Source organism: Arvicola amphibius, chromosome 2, assembly GCF_903992535.2.
Source record: "Arvicola amphibius chromosome 2, mArvAmp1.2, whole genome shotgun sequence".
Lineage (NCBI taxonomy): Eukaryota > Metazoa > Chordata > Mammalia > Rodentia > Cricetidae > Arvicola > Arvicola amphibius.
This window is the reverse complement of record NC_052048.2, coordinates 50,662,747-50,684,625: the sequence shown is the minus strand read 5'-3', so window position 1 is coordinate 50,684,625 and position 21,879 is coordinate 50,662,747. Positions and strand designations below refer to the sequence as shown.

General features: G+C 44.9%; 1 protein-coding gene across 4 annotated transcripts in view; it reads right to left on the bottom strand.

Moving 5' to 3' along the window:
• Window positions 1-21,879, bottom strand: part of Frmd4b (FERM domain containing 4B) — a 232,549-nt gene that overhangs the window by 80,632 nt on the left and 130,038 nt on the right. For all 4 annotated transcript variants that reach the window (XM_038318422.1, XM_038318423.1, XM_038318420.1 and 1 more), the window contains exon 5: window positions 20,331-20,415. In XM_038318422.1, the coding sequence (XP_038174350.1) occupies window positions 20,331-20,415 (85 nt within the window). The remainder of the gene's footprint in view (window positions 1-20,330; window positions 20,416-21,879) is intronic.

Genomic DNA, 21,879 nt, shown 5'->3' with positions numbered 1-21,879 from the left:
CTTTAATAGAGTGCTTCTTGTGTCTGTGGATTCATTGTATGCTTGGTTTGCTTACTCTTTAATTTAGAGTAAAGAACTCCTTTTTTTTGAACAGTGATGATGTTAAGCAGGCTACACCTATGAACACTGTAGGTGGAGTGTGTGAGCAGGGGTTCTAGTCACACGGACTGGAGACAAGATACAGAGAAGTGTCAGATTTCAAGACGTTTACTCTTCTGGCCTCGCTGGCTTCCTATACAGTAAGAACACAAGAACGACTGGTCTTCGCACTTTATGGACTTTGGAGGGTGAAAAGAAAAATGACAGAGACATAATCTGAAGAATCAAAATGTATCACAGGAAAGCAAGTGAGGAGGTTTTATGGGTGTGTGCCCTAATTGCAGAAACACAAGCATCATGACCCAGGTATCTGCAGCCAGCGTCTCAGAAACTTGATCACAGTGAAGATAGGGATGAGGGAGGGGGAGAGAGAGGAGAAGTGAGAAGAGAAAAAGAGAGGAGAGGAGAGATGTGAATTAGGGTCTAGCTGTCAGCTCTAGGAGAATGATGCAGATGAACTTGTGGCAATAGATAAGAGAAAGGAAGGTAAACTGGACCATGCTTTCTGCAGGTGCAGCCCTGGCTAGTGAGTAAAATCTATGTTCAGTTGAAGGCAGACAGTGGACTTGAACGTTTGTTCTTGGAATGAGATTCCAGTTCACTTAAAAAGAAACCAGATCCTACTCTTCACTAAAAGGAAAAATCGCTGATCCCAAAGCCATGGCAACAGCAACACAAGGACAGCCTGGACTTGTCCCACTGTGCCAGAAAGTAAGGAAGCATGCAAAGGGTGGAGACTGGCAGGTGGTGGTACAAGTCTGTCATCCCAGCTTTTGGGAGACCAGAGGCAGAGAATCAGCATTCAGCCTGGTCTACGTAGGAAGAGCCTTACTCAAAAACTAAAACCAAACAAATAGCAAGCAAGTCATGACACACACCAAAGCGACAGAGGATCCAACGTAGAGGGGATTCATTCTATGAACCACAGTGGGAGGGATGTGAACATTAGAAGGAATGGCAGGACCAGATAGCAATAACTTGAATAAAGAGAGCCCATGAGCCCATGTAGATTGTTTAACAATATTTTAAAGGGTAAAGATAGAGAAGAATAAAAGTTGTTTAGATGAAGGTGGAAGGTGTCAGAATTCAAAATTACCATTGAAGGTGACCACATTATCACTTGCCTTGGGAAAGGCCACCTGAGCCATGCAAGATGGTTGGCCAGGACTGTGGGAAAATATGACAAACAGCTTCCAAGTGTCAATTCCATGCAATTGTTTATTACAAAGGAAGAAGGAGGCCTCCCCGTGGAGAGAGCTAGCAGACATCAGTGCCTTTCTAAGTGAGCTGTGCTGGTACTGTTCACCTCCTGTGAGGCATTCTGAAGACACATCAGCATTTCTACATCCCTACAGGGAGACCATTACCAGACCTGTGGGCCTCAGTCTTGGGTGTGTGGCAGAAGACTTGGGGATCTGGGAAAGGTTGCAGGGGCCAGGCTCACTGAAGCAGGACAGGGTGTAGGTTTCTGTTTCAGATGATGGGGAGATGCACCCCACCCGGTCAATGTTTGAAACTCCAGAATTAAGCAAATAGTGGGGACATTTTCCAAGGCAGTCTGCCTGTGCTCGTCAGATGTACTGGGGTAGTAGAAGCCCCAGAAGACGGAACTCCAGTGCTTGAGTGTAGAAGGGACTGTAGAGCAGGGACAGTGTGTGACCCTAGATGGGACCGTGGGTCAGAAAACAGAAGACGAAAAGCACTAAAGAAATAAAGCAAAACAAAACATTGGAACCAGAGAGATCTGAGTCAGAGCTGTGGATCACACACACAACTTGTAAACTGTGGGTCACTGTATAAGAGATGTTTGCTGCATTCACTCAGTACTGCACACCCACTAGGAAATTCCCAGCACCTGAGAGATAATGCCAAAGTAAGTATTCTTGAGTGAATTCCTCTCAAATGTATGTGTGTACATTTATATTTATGGTGTGTGTTTGTGTGGTTTGTGTGTGTGTGTGTGTGTGTGTGTGTGTGTGTGTGTGTGTGTGCATGTGCCTGTGGAATCCAGACTTCAACCTCAGGAATTTTCTTCCTCTGGAATGCTGCCACCTTGCTTCTTAAGGGGGAACCAAGGCTAGCCAATTACTAGGTTGACTGATGAAAGCGCCCCAAAGATCTTCCAGTCGCCTCTTCCCCAGCACAGATTATACATGTTCACCACCAGGACATACATACATATATACATACACACATCTATCTATCTATCTGTCTGTCTGTCTGTCTGTCTGTCTATCTATGTGTGTTCTAGGAATGGAACTAGGAATGTTCCCATATCAAGCAATTTACCAACTGAGTCACATCCCCCCCAGACCCCCTTGTAATTTTTCTTTTACTTTTGTTTTACTTTTCAAGTACAACATAGTTAATCACTTCCCCCTTCCTCAATTTTCCTAAAGTTAAACTTTTCTTTTTAGATTTTATTTTAATTCTGTGTGCATATGTGTGGCTGTGTGCAGTTGTGTGTACGTGAGCACAACTGCTGGAGGAAGCTGCAGGCATGAGATCCTCTGGAGCTGGCATTTCAGGCAGCCGTGAGCTGTTTGATGCGGTCTGCAAGTCCTCTGCAAGAGCAGAGTGCGTTCTTAACCTTTGAGCCATCTATCCAACACAAAGCTAAACTTTTGTGGGCAGCGTCCTTTCAAATGCAGTCAGCAGACTGTACCCTTTTCTGCAGTTTTCATTCTCACTAGGGTGCCTGCCTCCCCAACCTGAGGGTAGAGCCCCCACTCACTGTATTTTCAGATAGAGGAAACTATCACCCAGTCTAAGGTTAGACTGGCTCCACCATCCCACCAAATCTGAACCTTCTTTATAACCTCCTGCGTCAACACATTTTCAAAGCGAGGGAGTGAATGTTTATGAGCCTGCCCTGGAAATTGGAGGTGTGGTGAGCTCGGCCAAATAGTTATGCATGCAAGAAAGACCGGGAGCCTAAATAGGTCAGGCACTGCTACTAAGCATGCAGCTTCTAAGATGCACCCACATCTGATACCCAGGCAGAGACAACTGGGGAAGAGACGAACGAATAATCGTTATGAAACAAGCAGTGAGAACCAGGTGCCTAGCTTCTGTCCTCACCCATACACATGTAAGATTACATACACAGCAGGCTTTAATTACTGCCTTCTAATTGCTTAAACACAGCCTGGCACCAATTTACAACGACAATTTGAATTTGTAGTAGGAGAGCATTCTGATAGAAAACTAGTCATTTAAATAAAAAAAGTGCAAGGTGCTTACAAGATAATCAGAGATGATGAGAGGAAGGAAGGGATGAATCAGGAGAAAGTTATGGTCCTGATGTTAAAACTAAGCCTTTGAGTGAAAATGTTCCCTGCTAAAGTTCCTGCCCTAACTATCTGGATGATTTTACAAAAGTAAATATACAAATATAACTTTTTTGTTTCAGGACTACTGTGCCTTACTCAGATTAGGCACTCCATCCATCCTCTACCCACCCACCCACCCCTCCATCCATCCATCCTCTACCCACCCATCCATCCATCCATCCATCCATCCATCCATCCTCTACCCACCCCTCCATCCATCCATCCATCCTCTACCCACCCACCCCGCCATCCTCCATCCTCTACCCCACCACTCCATCCATCCAGCCTCTACCCCACCCCTCCATCCATCCATCCCATCCTCTACCCACCCACCCACCCACCCCTCCATCCATCCATCCTCTACCCACCCCTCCATCCATCCATCCATCCTCTACCCACCCCTCCATCCATCCATCCATCCTCTACCCACCCACCCACCCACCCCTCCATCCATCCATCCATCCTCTACCCACCCACCCCTCCATCCATCCATCCTCTACCCATCCACCCCTCCATCCATCCATCCTCTACCCACCCACCCCTCCATCCATCCATCCTCTACCCACCCACCCCTCCATCCATCCATCCTCTACCCACCCCTCCATCCATCCATCCTCTACCCACCCACCCCTCCATCCATCCATCCTCTACCCACCCCTACATCCATCCATCCATCCTCCTCTACCCACCCACCCACCCACCCATCCATCCACCCACCCACCCATCCACCCATGCATCCACCCACCCATCTATCTGAACAGCACATACAACATTCCATGAGATGTTGAAATGAAAAGGAGAAAGTGAGGCCTGCTTCTGTCACCACGTTTTCCTCCCATGATTGATTGATTTTATCTTTAAACTGTGAACCACAATAATCCGTTCCTCCCTTAAATTGCTTTTGTCAGCCATTTTATCAAAAAATATAACTAACAGTGTCTTAATTGTGGTTGTATATGCTCAGGTACTGCTAGTCCATGAGAACGTGTTACCATATGGTCCTCTTAGGTGTTGAAGAATATTGTTGACAACAGAAACAATACACCTTGGCTTGGGGCTGGAGAGATGACTCAGCGGTCCAGGGTGGTTAAGGCTACACTTCTGGAGGACCCAAGTTCAATTCCCAGCATCCACGTGGTTGCCCACACCTTCTTTAGTTCCAGGGACTCAGAAAGCCTTTTCTGCCCTCCATGAGCACTGCATGCACATGGTACACAGGCACACACACAGACAAACATTCACACACATTAAAAAAAAATAAGGAAAAAAGAAAGAAACCATGACATGGTACTTCCTGCCCACGCTGTGAGCTTTTCCTACATGCTGATCCGCTGACTCCCCGGGAGCAGTCTGTGAAGAGCTATGGACTCAGCCCTGCTTCACAGGTGAGGACGTAGGTTCAGAATGATGAAGAGGAACACTGTGACACTGTGGCTTAGTCCCCCACCTGCCAATGGTGAAGCTGGGATTTAGGGTTGCATTGTCCAGCCCCCCTCTGTCTCCTCCCCCCATGTCATGACTGAAGCCAAAGTGTGCTCCATTTTTTCAAGGAGCGAAAAGCATCTTGGCTGGTGTCCGCCCAGGAATTACTGACTTCAGGAGAAAATCCTACTTTTCTAAAGTGGGAATTGTTACATGCTCTTTGCAAATTTAGTTATGCCATATGTAGCCAATTAGACGTGCTTTCCTGACAAGAATATTTTGCTTTATTAATGAAGCTACATTGTAATCTGCCCCCATGAGACAGTCTTCACTTTGCCTACTTTAATATGACATGGCTGTCTCTCATTTAGTTTCTGAAGAACAGAATAGGAGCCCTCACAGCCCCAGACCAGGGCTCCTAAGCTTCTGAAGTGTTACAGAATGGTTACTGTGATCAGCTTCCTGGATGCTGTCAAACAACAGAGGAAAGAGGCAGGCATGGTGGCCCTTCACGATAATTCCAGTCCTTGCGAGACCGAGACAGGAGCATCAATAATTCTGGGCCAGCCCAGAAACAACAGTCTCAAAAAATCCAAAAACAAAACAAAACAAAACAAAAACCCAAAACAAACCAACAGACAAAACATGACACAGAGAGAGGCAAGATGGATGGATTGACAGGATAGACGGACAAAGAAAGAGAACCTAGAACTTTGTGCAGATGAGGATGGCCTCAGACTCACAGTGATCTGCCTGCCCCTGCCTTCCATGTGCTGGGATTGAAGGCATGGGCCACCATACCTGGTTGTAATAAAATTCTTATAGCCCATTTCTGAGATGATGGTATCCCCAAAGTATCAGTACGGAATATAAATGTTTTACAACAGTTCATATTAGACCACACTATTATGAAACACAGGTCCTCCAACTGGATTTTGAGAATCTTTTCCCAATTTATTCAAGCAAATATTTGAGTTCCTACTTGGGCCAGCAATTTACCAGTAAAAAAATAATTCAGTATTTGTTTAAAAAAAAAAAACCTGCTGGCTCTTTCCTGGGGGGGTATTTGTCTTCTGCTTTATAGCCACACCCCTTCACATTACTAGGCTTTAGGTCTTTAGCTTTGAAAAGAGGGAACAATTACATTTCCTTCCGCCAGTTCAGGGAGGTGGCAAAGATAAATGGCAGTGCAGAGAAAAAGGCCTCAAGGGCTGCGGTCCAAATGGCAGGTGTCACACAAGCTCCTATTATGAGAACTCTGATTCCCACACTTGTGGCTTCGAAAGGGAACGCGCATCAACACACCGTTTAAAACAAGCACAGCTTCAATGTCAGACAAACAGAGTGGGAAAACCCACAAACCCACATGAAACAGGGAAAGGTGAAGTATTTATTACAGACCTTCCCACAGTCCTTTAAAATACAGCATTAGATTTCTTTGTTCCTCATGGACTGGCTGGTCTTCAAACCAGCTCTGATGTTTGGTTTAGGACTTCGCTTGGTAAACATTGGTGTTTAGGTGGCTGGGTGTTAGGAAAACACACCCAACTGTCCTGCCTGCCAATTCGGTTTTTGCTCCTGAGCCTTCAAATTGCTTCTTAATCTTAAACTGAGTTGAGAACGAAGCACACGCATACAAATTCAAATTTGTAAACATTCTCAAATGTCAAAAGCTAAACTCAGTGAGGTCTTTGTACTAATTGGGAGTGTTGGCTGTTGAGTTCCGGGGAATGACCCACGACAAGAACCACAAGCGTGAGACTGACAGTCATGGGCTGGGTAGAGAGGAGCGTGCATTGCGTCCTGTTAATGTGGAAGCTAACCCCTCCACAGCTTTTGTTTGTTGTTTGTTTGTGACAGGGTGTCACATAACCCAGGAAGGAAAGAAGAAAGGAAGGAAGGGCAGACACTAAACCAGGCTTGGTGGCCCACTCCTATAACATTAGCTCTTGGAAGGTGGAGACTCAGGATCGTGGCTTCAAGGTCACCCTACTAGGATACATAGTGATTTCAAGGCCATCCTGTTGAGGCAGGAAGATCAGAAGCTGAAGACCAGCCCGGGCTACACAGTGAGACCTCACCTCCAAATACAAGTAAACAAAGCATCTTTTTGAGAAGGCATTTTGTTTGCTTCAGGTTTTTGTTGTTATTCTTTGTTGTGGTGGTGGGTTTTGTCTTTCAAGACTGTCTTTCAGTGCAGTCTTGGCTGTCCTGGAAGTTGCTCTTTAGATCAGGTTAGCCTCAAACTCAAAGATCTGTCTGATTCTGCTTCCTGAGTGTAGGGATTAAAGGCAGGCACCTCCATGCTCAGCTTATTTATTTTTCAATAAAGCTCGTTGTTGCGCAGACTCAGTGGGCCCTGGAAAGATGGATTCCTCATCTTACTGCAATTGTCCAAATGAACTTCATAACCAGCCAGGCTTTTTAAGCAAGCTCAGAGGCCTCCAGATTCACACACTTCAATGCAAATTGCATTGAGATTCTGGGGACATTGTGCAACACACCGTCGCCCCGAGAATGGTGAAAGTGAGGGTTGGGATGGCAAGCTCAGGCTTCTCAAGTCTGTGAATGAAAGAGCACACCATGTGAAGTCTGGGTTGAGAAACGGGGTAAGAGGAAAGACAAAAAGAAACAGCATTGCTTGCTCTTGCAGGAACTTACTTATTCAATTAGGTTACTAACGTTTGGCTCACCTGCATTTCCACATTTATTTCAAGTACAGAGAGGTGAGTAGTTATTAGGGAAGCAAAGCGCGTGCAGTAGTATCCAGGAGGCCTGACCGGCTGGGCCTCTGCGTCCTCTGTGTTGACAAACTGTCTCTTCCTACCAAGTCCATGGGGCAGGAGGTACTGACTGTCAAGACACGTAGCTCAGCATCTCTTACTGAACTCAAAAATGCTTCATTTAAAGAAAAAAATGGGGATAAGGCCCAGAGGTGAGGGATGGGGACAAATAGAAACAGGGATAATGACAAATGTGTATGAAAAGGCCACAGTGAAGCCATACTGTGTATGCCAATTAAAAAAAGTAAAAACACTCTGAAAAAAATAGAAACACACCTTGGTTGAATCTATGGCATTCCCATGAAAATGGTATAACATTGAGTGCTTTTGTTTCTTGTTTTATTTTTATTTTTTTAAAGACAGGGTTTCTCTCTATAGTCCTGGCTGTCCTGGAACTCATTTTGTAGACCAGGGTGGCCTTGAACTCACTGAGATCGTCCTCCCTCTGCCTTCCAACATGGCGTGTCTTTATTTTATTTTTGCTACATTTATTTATGTGTGTGTTGTATGTGTGGAAGCATGTATCATGTCAGAGGGCATCTAGAACAGGAATTTCTCCTTTCACCATGTGGGTGCAGGGGACAGAACTGAGGTCCTCAGGTTGAGCAGCAGGTGCCTTTGTCCCGCCAGCCATCTCCCAAGTCCCAGTGTCTTTTGTGAGAAATTGTCTCACTGTGCTAGTAAGATTGGCTGCAATTTCCTGTGATCCTCCTGCCTCTACCTCCGAAGTGCTAGGGTCATAACTGTGTGCCACCAAGACCAACACTCAGTCTCAAACTCATATGGGCCTGAAAAAAAATTGTGTTGGGAATCTGACCTCATGTTCTTAGGTATGCTATGTAAATATTCTACCATTGAACTACCTCCCAAACCCTACTGAAATCAACTCTAAAAACTGGTGTGTATGCATGCGTACATTTGAGAGGCCAGAGGATAATTGTAGATTTGATTCTTTTGTTCCACCTTTATGTGGGCTCCAGAGACTGAACTCAGGTCACCAGGGTCATAGCAAGCTTTTATTTGTTGTTTCTTCTGGCTGCCCCAGACAGGGTTTTGCTTGTTTTCTTTTTAACTGCTTACTTGAAGTACAATATTTGTGTGTATATGTATTTGTGTTAATTACAAAATCCTAATTCTATATTGCAGAACTAAGAAAATGTCTTCAGTTTCTTTTTTATATTATTAGAGGAAAGAGTAACAAGTACTATCGGCGGGAGGGGGGGGTCACAGACATGTCCAGTTTCTGCAAGATCCCTGGAACTGTAAAGAAATACTATGTAAGACATACAAGTGAACAAAAGCTGCTGAAGACAGCATTTTTGGGCTGTAGGAAGTATATAAATAATAGCTATGATAATGATAAGGCAATGCTCGTCAGAGGCCCTAGTCCTTAATAGAGTCCAGTAATTGTTTTACTAGAAAGAAAACAGAAAGATAAACAATATGATTTTTGGAGCCAGTCTCACGCTTTTAATGGGCTATTTGTTATTTATCAAATTATTTCATCTATTTGTGCCTCCGCTTCCTCGTTTGTTAAAGCAATAATAAATTCACCATCATTGACTGTGCTCTATCAGCGTCTGATATGTGATAAGCTCTTGGGAGAACAGAGCTGTGTGTTGGGCAGCTTTCCATCCCCAAACTAAAATTCAGCTTACAATGAGGAAAGGGGCTAGGAGATCACTCGGTAGAAAGGATGTTTGCTGATCAAAAGTGCAAGCATGGAGATCCAAGTTCAAGCACCAGAATGCACATAAAAAAAAAAAAAAACTGAGTGTGATGGCATACACCTACGAGCACTGGGGAGTCAGAGAGAGACTCCCGAGGCTCACTAATCAGCCAGCCTAGTCTACTTGGTAAACCCAAGACTTCTAAGAAACCCTGTCTCAACAAACAAGGAAGATGATGGCAGAGAAATAACACCCACATTTGACTTCTGGGCTCTATAAGCACACACACATGTGCACGCACACATACAAATCGAGATGAATGGACAGGTAGATAGGTAGAAAGATAGGTAGACAGTCAGGCAGACAGACAGATACATACATACATACATACAAACAAGCATACATACATACATAGGTATAGAGACAGAAAAGGTTTATTTTGAAGGTTTCAGGCCACAAATGGTTGAACCACGGATGAAGCTGCACAGAGCAGGAAAACAGCGAGATGGATCAAAACCATTCACTTCTTGGCCAAGAAGTAAAGTAAGAGATGAGGTTACTGGGGTCTTGCATCCCAATCAACAACCAAATGACCTCCAGTGACCTAAGGGCTTCCTACAAGATGCCACCACTTAAAGCTTCCCCCACTTCTCAGAGTTGTGGCGCCCTGGGGACAAAGCTTTAAGGCCTGGGTTTTCAGGTGGCACTCAACACATAAACAATAGCAAATTCCTGTTCTCCCGATTCTTTGGAGTGAAGACATTGTTGTATCTGGTTACTGCCAGAGAACAACCCATGGACTTGCTCGTTCTTATTTTCTGTATGTTTTTGTTGTTTACCCACAAGATCATTGATTTACAGAGAGAAAAGGTCCTTGGCTCAGTGCATTTTATTCACACAGAAAGAGAGAAGACAGCCAATGCTATCATAGTTTGCCAGGCCTTAGTTCAAGTCATTGATTATTATAAAGGGGTACTTGAGAAAAATTCTGGTTGATCACTGCATTTCAAACATGGTCAAGGAAGCCTGCAGGCATCATAACCTGGGAGGATGTGCAGTCCTGTTACCTTTGGCTTCTCCATGTGGCCCACAGCTGGCACACTGGTAACTCCCACAGTCCTTCCCTGTCAGTTTCAGCATTTCCACACCATCCCCAGCTGGCACAGGTGGCTGTTTTTCCAAAGGTGAGGTGTGCTGGCTAAGTTCTCACCAGGGGAGCTAAACAGGTTCAAGGGATCCCACTTGAATGATGACTCAGACAGGTGCCCGGCTCTCCTTGGGTTAGTTGATCAGTAAGGGTAGTTTCTCACCGCCTTGGAGGCTCTGTTCAACACAAGGGCTAACACACTTCTGAAAGTTCTTCTCAGGGGAGGGAACTTTCTCCCCAAGCCCCGTCCATGGAAACCATCTTGTACGTAATGAACAGAAGTATCTTATGAACCTCCCTGGGCTAAGAACATCAGCATATACAAAGTTTGGAATTAAGGGAAAGAGAAAGCCCAAGCTAAAGATGTCACGTGACTCTCATGGGGTAGGTGATTTTTCATCGAGAGGCAGGATATGGGCTGGCAAGATGGTTCATCAGGCAAAGGCACTTGCTGTGCAAACCTTATGACCTGAGTTCAATCCCTGGAGCCCACAGTGGAAGAAGAAAAGGAACTCTGATCTCCACACATACACTATTGGCACACCCACTACACACACACACACACACACACACACACACACACACACACACACACACTAAATGAAACAAAGAAGCAGACGTAGAGTAGCTAAATGCACAAATTCTGGCTTCTTACTGCTCAACCACTAACCACGTGACATTGTGTACATTACATAACTTCCGTACCTCGGTATCCCCTCACGTTATCTGGGAACAATAAGAGATCTTACCTAATGGGGCCAGCGTGAGAACTAGAAAAATGAATGCATACAGAAAGTGCGGCTCAAGTCACACCTGTTCCCTGCTTAGTGGCTGCTGTGCCCTACTCTACTCTGTAAGCAATGGGGACAATACCCCCGAGTCCCAAGTTACTAAGGACAGCTTGATTTCTTAAGATCAGTGATTGAAGCAAGGTAGCAAGAGGTGAAAGACATTTTTAAGGGCCAGGTCTGCCGCTGGCCTAAGTCCAAGGACACTTCTCGCTTACTAGTCCCATGACATTAAAGTCTGGTCTGTGCCTCAGACAGCATCCAATGGTTCCTTCAGGAGCTCCTGTGCGGATCTAACTCAAGGACATGCTCTGAGCACCTGATGGCCTGAGCACTGAAGGGGCTCTTTGCTCATTTCTCTCCTTCCCATGAAAAAAGGAATGAACTTCATACATTTGTTGATGTTCAAGTCAAGGTCTCACGCTATCCCAAGCTGACCTGGAGCTCACTCTGTAGCCCAGACTCCGCCCTGCATTAACCCATGCTGATCCTCTGCCCAGCACTTCAGTCTCCCAAAGAGCTGGGAGCGTAGGCGTAAGCCACCGTATCTACTTTAAGGAGTTCACTTATTCTTCAGGTAAAATCTCAAAGCAACTCTGCAAGTCAAACTGAGGAGCAGACTCAGAAAGGGCTGCTCCTAGACTCCTGTGTCCGTTCTGGACTCACGTTTCTCTGAGACAGTTGTAACACATTGTACATTCTACAGGTTGAACACACCCAAAGTCCAAGGGCCTTTACACTTACGTGTACAAACACGATCCACTGAAAATCTTGCTCACAGGGCTGAATTTTCACGCCTTCCACATCCTGAATCTGTGGCTGGAGAGGGGCAGGAAGGCATGAGCCTACTCGTTAATAATGAGAACTTTGGGGAGCCAGAGAGAGGATGACTCAGCAGCTAAAAGAACTTGCACTGAGAGCCCGATGACCACAGGACACATATAAACCAGACATGGTGAGGAGTGTCTGTAATCACAGCACTCCTAGGGTGAGATGGGAGACAGACAGCAGAATCCCCTGGAGTCCCAGGTCCGACAGACTGGGCATAAACAGGCAACCATGAGCAACATGAGCCCTCGCCTCAATCAAGATGGATAGTGAGGACTAACCCTCATGTGTGCCTTCACACATGAACACACGCATACACACATCATATGAACACATATAAAGAAAAATCACTCTCTTTTTAGGGCAGGGGTGGGGCCGGATCTCACGATATAGCCCCGGTTGGCCTGAAACTTGCTGTATGGACTGGGTTAGCCTTGAACTCTCAGAGTTCTGCCTGCCTCTGCCTCCCAAGAACAGGAATTAAAGGCACACATTGAAATGCTCTCCTCCCACCCCCTGTTGAAGTAATAAAGACTATTTGGTGTAAATCGGATTGAAGTGTTCACAGGTCACATGATGAGAGCTGTTACCCTGACCTCACGGTGCTGTCGTGAGAGAGCTTTCTGTGGGCATGTTGAACACCATTTTAAACTACACAGCTAGCACAGGCCCAAGGTAGTCCTCACACTGAAACCTCACCTTAGACAACAGGCCAAGGTCTAGGACAAAGCACGCTAGGGTTTGCATATTTTCTCACACCACAAACTGCAGGTTGGGAGGAGAGACTACAAACAGAGGCATCCTATCATCTGCATTATTCAATGAGATAGCCACTCAGGGAGTGGGGCTTTGTCAAAACTACCACTAGGGTAGATTTTCTTTCTTTCTCTTTTCCAGTGGAAAGATATTTAATTTTCCTTGATGTTTAAACTGAAATTTAGAATACCAAAAGAAAAATTAAGAAGTCTTCTGGGTATCTCTAGAGATAAATAGCCATAAACCAATATAGTGCCTGCAGGCTCCAAATAAATGCCTGTCAAGAACATGCTCCCCTATGTTCTCAGGTCCAGCCATGGCTGAGTTTGGTTTGCACATCAATGCTTCAAAACGGAAGTCTAAAGAACTTTCTCTCTTCTGACTGTGCTGGCACACACTCGTAATCCTACCACTTGGGAGACTGAGGCAGGATTATAAATTGGAGGCCAGCCTGGGCTACATAATTAGACCTTGTCTCAAATAAACAACCGATAGTTCTCATCTCCTTTCGTTTTGAGATAAGGTCTCAGGTATCCTAAATTAATCTCAAATTTACTATATAGCTGATCATGGCCTTGAATGTCCAATCCTCCTGCCTCCACCTTCCCAGGGAGGCATTCAGATTCCTGTGCTCCCAGGCCTGGTCTCTGCAGTGCAGAGTATTGAGCCTAGGGCCCTGTGCTTGCTAGGCAAGCACCCAATCAACTGAGCTACTTATCCTAAGCCCACAGCTAGTTTTCTAAAAGGTGACAACTGATCTTTAATTGGTACCTAAAATATTAGAGAAAATTCCAAGGGCAGTTGATTGAAAAAATTGGGCTGGACATGAAATGTTCTCTCTATAAAACTATTGTCATTAATCTTTTTAACAGGAATAATTTGGGGGCTGGGAGTGGAGAATTCAAGGCCAGCCTGGTGTACATAGCAAATTCCAGGCCATCCAGGGCTATATAGTAAGATGCTGTCTCAAAAGGCAGAAAAAAGAGGAGGAGGAGAAAAGGAAGATGACTTTTATTTTTTTGGCAATTGTACATATGTATATAATGTATCTAGATCATTCCATACTCAACTACCCCTTTCATTTCCCCGGACACTCTTCAACACATCTCTCTTTCATCTTCAGGCCCGTTCCCTTTCTTTCTGAAATCCACTAAATCCAAAAGTGCTGCCTGCGAGGCTGCTGACTGATCCACAGGCTCCTCACCTTACTTAAGAGACCATAGCTTCAGCAGTTTATGAGTCCAGTGGCCATGGTCATGTACTGCCCAGAAGGTGGCATTTCACGACACTCCCCCCATCCTCCAGCTCCTGCACTCTTTTTGCCCTTCTGCTGTGCTGTTTCCCTCCTCTTTCTTGTAGCTGATACAGATGTCTCTTTTAGGGTTGAGCATCAATAGTCACTCAATCTCAGCACTTTGATCAGTTAGCTGTGTGGCTTGGCAATTAACGGCTGCCTACAACACAAAGAAGCTTCTCCAAAGAGTGTGAGAGCAGAATGAATCTATCTCATTCATCCTTTCAAGATGACTATAATTAACACTGACTACAGCATAGCTAAATGTTATCAATAATCCCTACACAGTGTAAGTTATGGTAAAAGTACATGGCTAGATACTGTCATATATTTTTTCTCCCCTCCAGAAAATTCTACGTTTTTGTTTATATCTTTTCTGAGATAGAGTTTCATGTAGCCCAGCCTGGCCTTGGACTCAGGATGGAGGCTAGCTTTAAACTCTTGAGCCTCAAGATTCCATGTCCCAAGTATTATGGTAACAGACACATACCACCATATCTGGCCACCTTTGTCCTTTCTTTCTTTCTTTCTTCCTTCCTTCCTTCCTTCCTTCCTTCCTTCCTTCCTTCCTTCCTTCCTTCCTTTCTTTCTTTCTTTCTTTCTTTCTTTCTTGTTTTTGTCTTTACATGACAGGGTTTCTCTGTTCAACAGCCCTAGCTGTCCTGGAACTAGCTCTGTAGACCAGGCTGCCCTCAACTTCACAGAGATCCATGTGCTTCTTCTGTCTCCTGAGTGCTAAGATTAAAGGTATGAGTCACCACCACCTGGCCACCTTTGTCATTTCTTGACTGCTTAGGAAGTAAGAACTGTTGACCACTAACTCTTTGTATTTAGTTACTGAATAGTTACAATCCATCACCGAATGCCCAGGCTCCATTCAATCGTGCATATGTGACTATGCTTCACAGTAAACAAGAATGAAAAATCCTTATCTCGTTCCCAGACTCTCCTGGATATTCCAGAAATGAGGTGTTTCTTTCAACACAGTTAAAGGTCACCGATGGCATATTCACAATGCATACGGGCAATGATATTTACAAAACCACTGTGAGCTACCCAGCATTTCAAATGATATATTACTGAAGCTGAATCTTGTATTAAATCTTAGAGTCATATTTTTATAATGATGTATGTCAACAGTGTGACTTTGTATTTGCAAATCAGAACTCTCTCTTCTGGCTCATTGTGTCCTCTGAGGAAGGGAAAAACAACCAGCGGAAGCTCTCTGGCCACGATGTCTGTGTGGGGCTGGGAGAGTGGCTGAGTATATCCCGTCCTACACACTGTGGAGGGGAGCCGGCTCGTGCTTGGATCTAGCAGCAAGCCCTGATTCACAAGAGCTGTCAACACCACTGACTCACTTGGCCAGTCAGTAAAGCCGCCTACACGTGACCCACAGCTGAGGCTAGGTGCTCATAACACTCACTTCTATAGCCATGGTTTGGTTGATGTTCTTTATGTCGAACGTCCTTAAATAATCAGACACTTTAAGAAATTACTTCAAGCTGGACTGACAGACAGCTGCTCCATTCTGTGAATGTTCCCTTCATTCTGTAACTTCCCTTTTGACTGGTAGGGGCCTGCATGCTAATAATATAGACAATATCCACTCTCAGTTTCTATCACTTGATTTAAAAAACAATTATCTGGACAATAGCCTCACATCCATCCATCCATCCATCCATCCATCCATCCATCCATCCATACATACATATATAACAGTCAGTATTATGTTTTATAAAAACTGTAAAATTCTACCTGGGCATGGTGACACATGTTTGAGATCTCAGCATTTGGGAGACTGAGGAAGGTGGATTGCTGTGCGTTTGAGATGTGTCTGGGCTATATACAGTGAGATCCTGCTTCTAAATTTACAGCATGTATTCTAACCTCTCTGGAAAGGTGCGAGAAAACGCCCTTTGAGAAAGGAGTTCCTGCAACCGACAGAGGACGATGGGAGGAGATGAAAAGCACCAAGTGCCAGAGGAAGAGTGAGGGGGATTGCGGACCAGAAGAGATGGGCGGGGCCACAGGCCCAGTGGCCCCTGAGCAGACCGCCAACCACTCTGCATGAAGGCGAACCCAAAGCTGGGAACCATGGAAAGGAACAGTGCTCTGTCCTCACATGGGTTTAGAAATGGTGCTTGCTGCCACCAGGAAGCCCAGGAAGCCCTGTAGTTCCCGGGGCACTAGGGAGTAGACCCAGCAAAGTCTTGCCTTGGTATAGCTGGTTTACACTATAATGAGTTCTGCTCTGGACCCCGTACCAAATCCTAATTGCAAGTCTGGAAGAAAAACAAACTGGATGCGAAACAACTAACCTGCATCTGGAAAAAAAAAAGATAAAGGATAGTTGGGGTGGACGAATGCAAGTAGCATTCAAAAAGGTAAAATTGGTGACTTCCAGGGTGCTGGAGAGGTGACTCAGCAATTAAGAGCACTGGCTGTTCTTGTAGGGGACTTGCGTTCAATTTCCAGCACACATATTGGGCAGGACATACATATAATTAAAAATAAAATTTAAATTTCTTTTAAAATTATGAATATTTAGTATGCAATCACTTATCACCAGGCTGGCAAGCATGGTCAGAAAATGAAATCAATTGAAGCCTCCCAGAACTGAGGCATCCATGAGACTAAGCAGCCAAGGAGATGAAAACTGTTATTAAAATTACAGTTTATACAGTCCAAAGTTAAGTAGTTGCATATGACCTGTAATACATGTTTCTAAAAAAACCCTTCTAACAATAAACACTTGAACACACCAGGTGTGATTAATGAAGGTGAGCTTGCAAAAGAAGATGCAGCAATAGAAACTACGTAAGAGCACACACATACACACACACACACACAGCCGCCATCACCACCCTACATGGACACACACATGCACACTCAAGCAAAACAGACAACAACAAAATACCCAAACAAAACAAAACAAAATACCCCAAACCACTCAAGCCTCAGAATCACTTCTGATGGCCTAAACCGGCTCCTGAGATTGTAACCCCAACACTGTGTGGGGTGACATGACTGAATGCGTGGTCTGAAAAAAAAATCTGTCAACAGTAAAAGTTTTCTTAATGTGCCACAACCAAAGCCCGATTCAAGAATCGCATCCGTAAGAAAGCAGATGTTTCAGGAGGCGCTGGCCTGTGTGGCATCACCCCGCATCACTGCAGGCTCCGTTCTGAACATATGACATGCATACTTTGCACCATGCACACCTTACATAACAACACGCCAACTAACAATGCCTAAAAGTCAATAACCCACAGTTAACAATGGAGTACTGGGAACTGCAGTGTTTTTACTGTGTGCAAACTTGTCTCCTCTTACAGAAACATGATTTCATTATGGAGAACAAAGCCTTCCAATATTTTCCAAGCATGATTCCTCAGTATGGAAGTATCAGATTAGTGCATCTTTGTATTGTGTTAGACACTTGATTTTAATAGCTGCTATATGAGTTGCTGGCTTGAGTTTCATCAAAAGTAGTTCAGTGAATCCATCTCATTAATATGCAAATTCACTTTCATCTTTAAAAAATGTGTATACCAAAAAATTGTTTTAAAATAAAATTCCATATGATTTGTTATCAATAATCTCTATACCTATTTTATATACCTAGATATCTGGAGTCACATAAAAAAAGAGGTCACAATGAGATTATTGGTCACCCACCTCAACCAAATTGGTGAGTTCCAGGTCCTAATGAGAAACTGTCTCAAAATACAAGGCAGATGGTTCCCAAGGAAAGTCACTCAAGGTTGACCTCTGATCTGCACATGCGCGTGTATACACACACACTAGCACCAGCACATGGATGACCAAGACACACCTAAACACACACAAATACTCTGCCCCCCCCCATATACACCTCTTTCTAAATTTAATATAAACCATAAACCTAAAAGCCCAAGACACTTTAAGTCACAAGAAACACTAAGAGTTGTATCAAGGTATGTCATAGCCAAACTGCCCGAACTGGAAGCATGGAGAAGCAGCACGAGAAAACAGACACGGTGCACCCTGAATCACAGAGACTGGCGTGACAGTGGCTCCTCAGCAGTGACACAGCAAAATCCAAACAAATCTCTGCCATCATAGAAGTGAGAAACTGCCAACACACACCTTTAGAACTTATGAACTAGCTTTCAGAAAGTGAAGACAGACGGGTGGTGGTGGCGCATGCTTTTTATCCCAGCACTCAGGAGGCAGAGGCAGGCAGATCTCAGAATTCGAGGCCAGTCTGATCTATAGAGTGAGTTCCAGGACAGTCAGGGATACACAAAGAAACCCTATCTCAAAAAACCAAAAACCAACCACCCAAGGAAGCAAACAAAAAGCCCTAAAGACAAAGGACAGCGTTTCCAGAAAGTAGCTAAGGAAATGAATCGCCAGCAGATTCTCACACTGAAGGGAATGTTACTCAACATATTTCAGGGAGAAGAAAAACTAAGTCAGGCAGAAAAGAATGAAGGCAATAAGAAATGGGGACTGCACTGATAAGTGTGTTTTAATTTTTTTGCTTTTGTTTGTTTGTTTTTTTCAAGATAGGGTTTCCCTGTAGCTTTAGAGCCTATCCTGGAACTAGCTCTTGTAGATCAGGCTGGCCTTGAACTCACCGAGATCTGCCTGCCTCTGCCTCCTGAGTGCTGGCAAGTATGTTTTTATAATAGCATGTTTGTGTCTTTTAAAGGTGATTAAAAGTTCACAAAAAGTAGTGTTGTCCCCAGCGTGTCCCCAGCAGCCTAAAGTGAGACAAGATGGAAACCCCTACACTGGGAGATAGGAGGGTCTTACACTGTGTGAGATGTGTACTGTAAACTAAAGCAATTATGAAAACAGCAAAACCAAGACTTAGAGTCAATTCAATAAAGGAGTTAAAATTAAAAAATAAAGCACTCAATCAAAGTCTGGGGAGACTGTAAATCCTTTGCCATGCAAGCGCTGAGCCTCAGAACTCACAGAAAGTCAGGCACAGTCACGGGTGTAATTCCAGCTCTCCTGTAAGACGGGAGAGTACCTGGAGACTGGAGGGCGAGCATGCCTGGCAGACACAGGATAGTGAACGTGGTCTCAAACAAGGCAAAAGGGAAGCATTGGTACCCAAGGTTGTCCTCTGATGTTAGCACATGTGCTGTGTGACAGGCATGAGCCGTCATTCACACATGTATAGACAAATCTCCCCCACCACACACACACACTCAAAAGAAGACAAAAAAAGGTTAAAATAAATAAGAAGGTGATAGACTTATACCCAGCCCTGTAATTAAACACAGCATATGTAAACAAAACATATGCCCCAGTTTATGAGGGCCAGGGAGAAGGCTCAGGATAGTCTGAGGATCTTGAGTTTCATCCCTGATTTATGTAAAAAGGGCAAGAACAGATTCCACACCTGAAAGTTGCCCTCTGACCTCCACATGCGTGCTGTGCTGTGGTGTATACAACCCTGCACCTCAATGCACACAACGCAAACAAAGAAATGTAAACAAAGACAAAGAGCCTGTGCTGCATAGCAAGGCTGCCTCAAAAACCCAAGCACCCAGGCCCCCAGACCCATACCCATACCATTCAAAAGCGAAGCCAAACAAACCAAACTTTGGGCAGCCAGTTTAACCGCTTGACTGCATCACCCCAACCTGGATCATTTTTTCCTCTCTGAAATGCATGTCTACTGAATTTTATAAAAGCAACCTGGCCTTGGTGGATAGAAATAAAAGGAACAAGAACAACCCCTGCTGACCCATGCGTAAAAAGAACGGATCTGCTGAAAGCCTTCTGGTGCTGAGCCGCCAGTTCCGTTTCCTTGGAACTAAGGTGGGAGAGGCACTAGGGACTGGCAGGTGGAGCAGGAACTGGGACTGTGTTTGTTTTGAATTATGGTAAATGTTAAAATGAAGAGGCTGTCCATGATCTACTCAACCCATCGCTCTTTCTTTCTTGGTCATTCCACGTGGAGCTTCGGCTAACTTTGAAGCAGTGACTAAGCAGAGGTGTGACCAACCATTCGCCAGGTGAAAAGGGGTTAGGAAGGGGTGATCTGGGAAGGGGTAGGTTGGGGAGCAGAGGGCCGGGGAGGGGAAGGCTGGGGAGTGGATCACAGAGAGAGACTACATTCTTTCTTTAGTTTGGATGTTAAAAAGGCCGACAAGACCGTGTCGAAGTCACTGGGAAAATATTGCACGAACACAAACAAGCGCCTTACCTTGTGTACACAGGCCTTTGCGTTCAGGAAAAACAGTTCCACTGTGTTCTTATCCTTCAGAAAGGATATGCTCTCGATGTAGAACCTGAAAGACAGCACAGGACTTAGTTTTTTCAGACTTAACTTCCTCCTCTGGGTATGGTTGCATTTTCTCAAAGTCAATGCTAAGGAGCCCTATGGCTCTGCGACTCTGCTTTTGTTTTTGCGTCGCACACCACCTCAGTGCTGGCACACCTACCTAGGCATGGCATTGCCTACGGAAGGTAACTGTGTGCAGGATGTGAGTTAAAGGGAGACTCAACATAGGTCCACCTGCAAACACTTTTTGAGGCTCCTTCTCTGAAGTGCTGGGAGCTCAGAAAACCTCAGACATCTTCAGCACAGAACCCATGTAAGAGCCCAGAGCCAAGTGAGTCAGGGACTGACCCTGAAGATGCTGGCCCAGTGGTTCTCACATTTGGGGTAGATGGGGGGCTCCAGGCCCACCTCACCCCGCTGTCTCACAGAGAGTTACAGTTAGACCCTGCTCCTTCTCTTTCTATGTGGAGCTGGAGTTTCCCTTGGCTAGAAGCCAAGCTCCCCATAGCTCTTAGTGTTGGTTTTTTCTCATGCAAACGAGGAGGGGCTTCTGGGCCTCACTCCTCACACCCTCTCTAAGATTTTCCTTGTGCAGTTTGTGAGCAGACAGATCCTGAGTTCCTTTTTTATCAGAAGAGCTCTGACAGCTTTGAAGTGGGAAGTGGGGGAAGCTGAGGGTATAAGCCTGTTTTCACCAGCACATGGTGCCCAAGCTGGCCTGTGAGGACTGGAGCTCTGTGCTGAGACCCGGGAAACTCGAGTCTCTGCGTTTTTGAGTTCTTGAAAATTGTTGTTGAATAGTACACAAGAGGCCCACTCTCCTAGGACAACTCAAGCAGCTTGGGCCCTCAAAAAGAACTTGCTCTCAACCCAGTGAGAATCAAAACACAAGAGGGCCATGGTAGGGGGATGAGTACCCGCAGGTCTTCAAAGTCATGATGGGGTTTGGCCATTGGTTCCTGGCTTTCTTCATTGTTCATGAAATATGTGAACCACGAACGCAGCTGAAAAGGCTGTCAAAGAGTCCATCACAGAAATGTTAAGACTGTTTGGAGTGTGCCACCTCTGTGTGTTGGCTCGTCAAGGGAGACTCCAGCGGGAGAATAAACCTGCGATAGTTTTACTTTAAAGGATTTAGCTCACTGCTAAGTGAGATTAATGAAGGCTAGGAAGCTTGGGTTTTGAGAAGTATGAAGGCAGGAAAGGAAATGAGAAGTCCCAGGAAAGTAGGTTTTTGAGTACGAAAAATCTAGAACGTCAGTCACCTCTGTTGTTTGTTAGGTATATAGTCTCGGGCAAATTACTGGTGTGTTTATCAAGGTGTGTGTCATGAGTGCACTTAGAATCCTGGAGAGTTGAAATTAGATACTAAGTTTAAAATGTTAAAATAAAAATCTACGGTTGTTAAGAAAATCTCTCCCCTGTCCTCACTGAATTCCTATACAGCAGTGGTTCTCAGTCTTCCTGATTC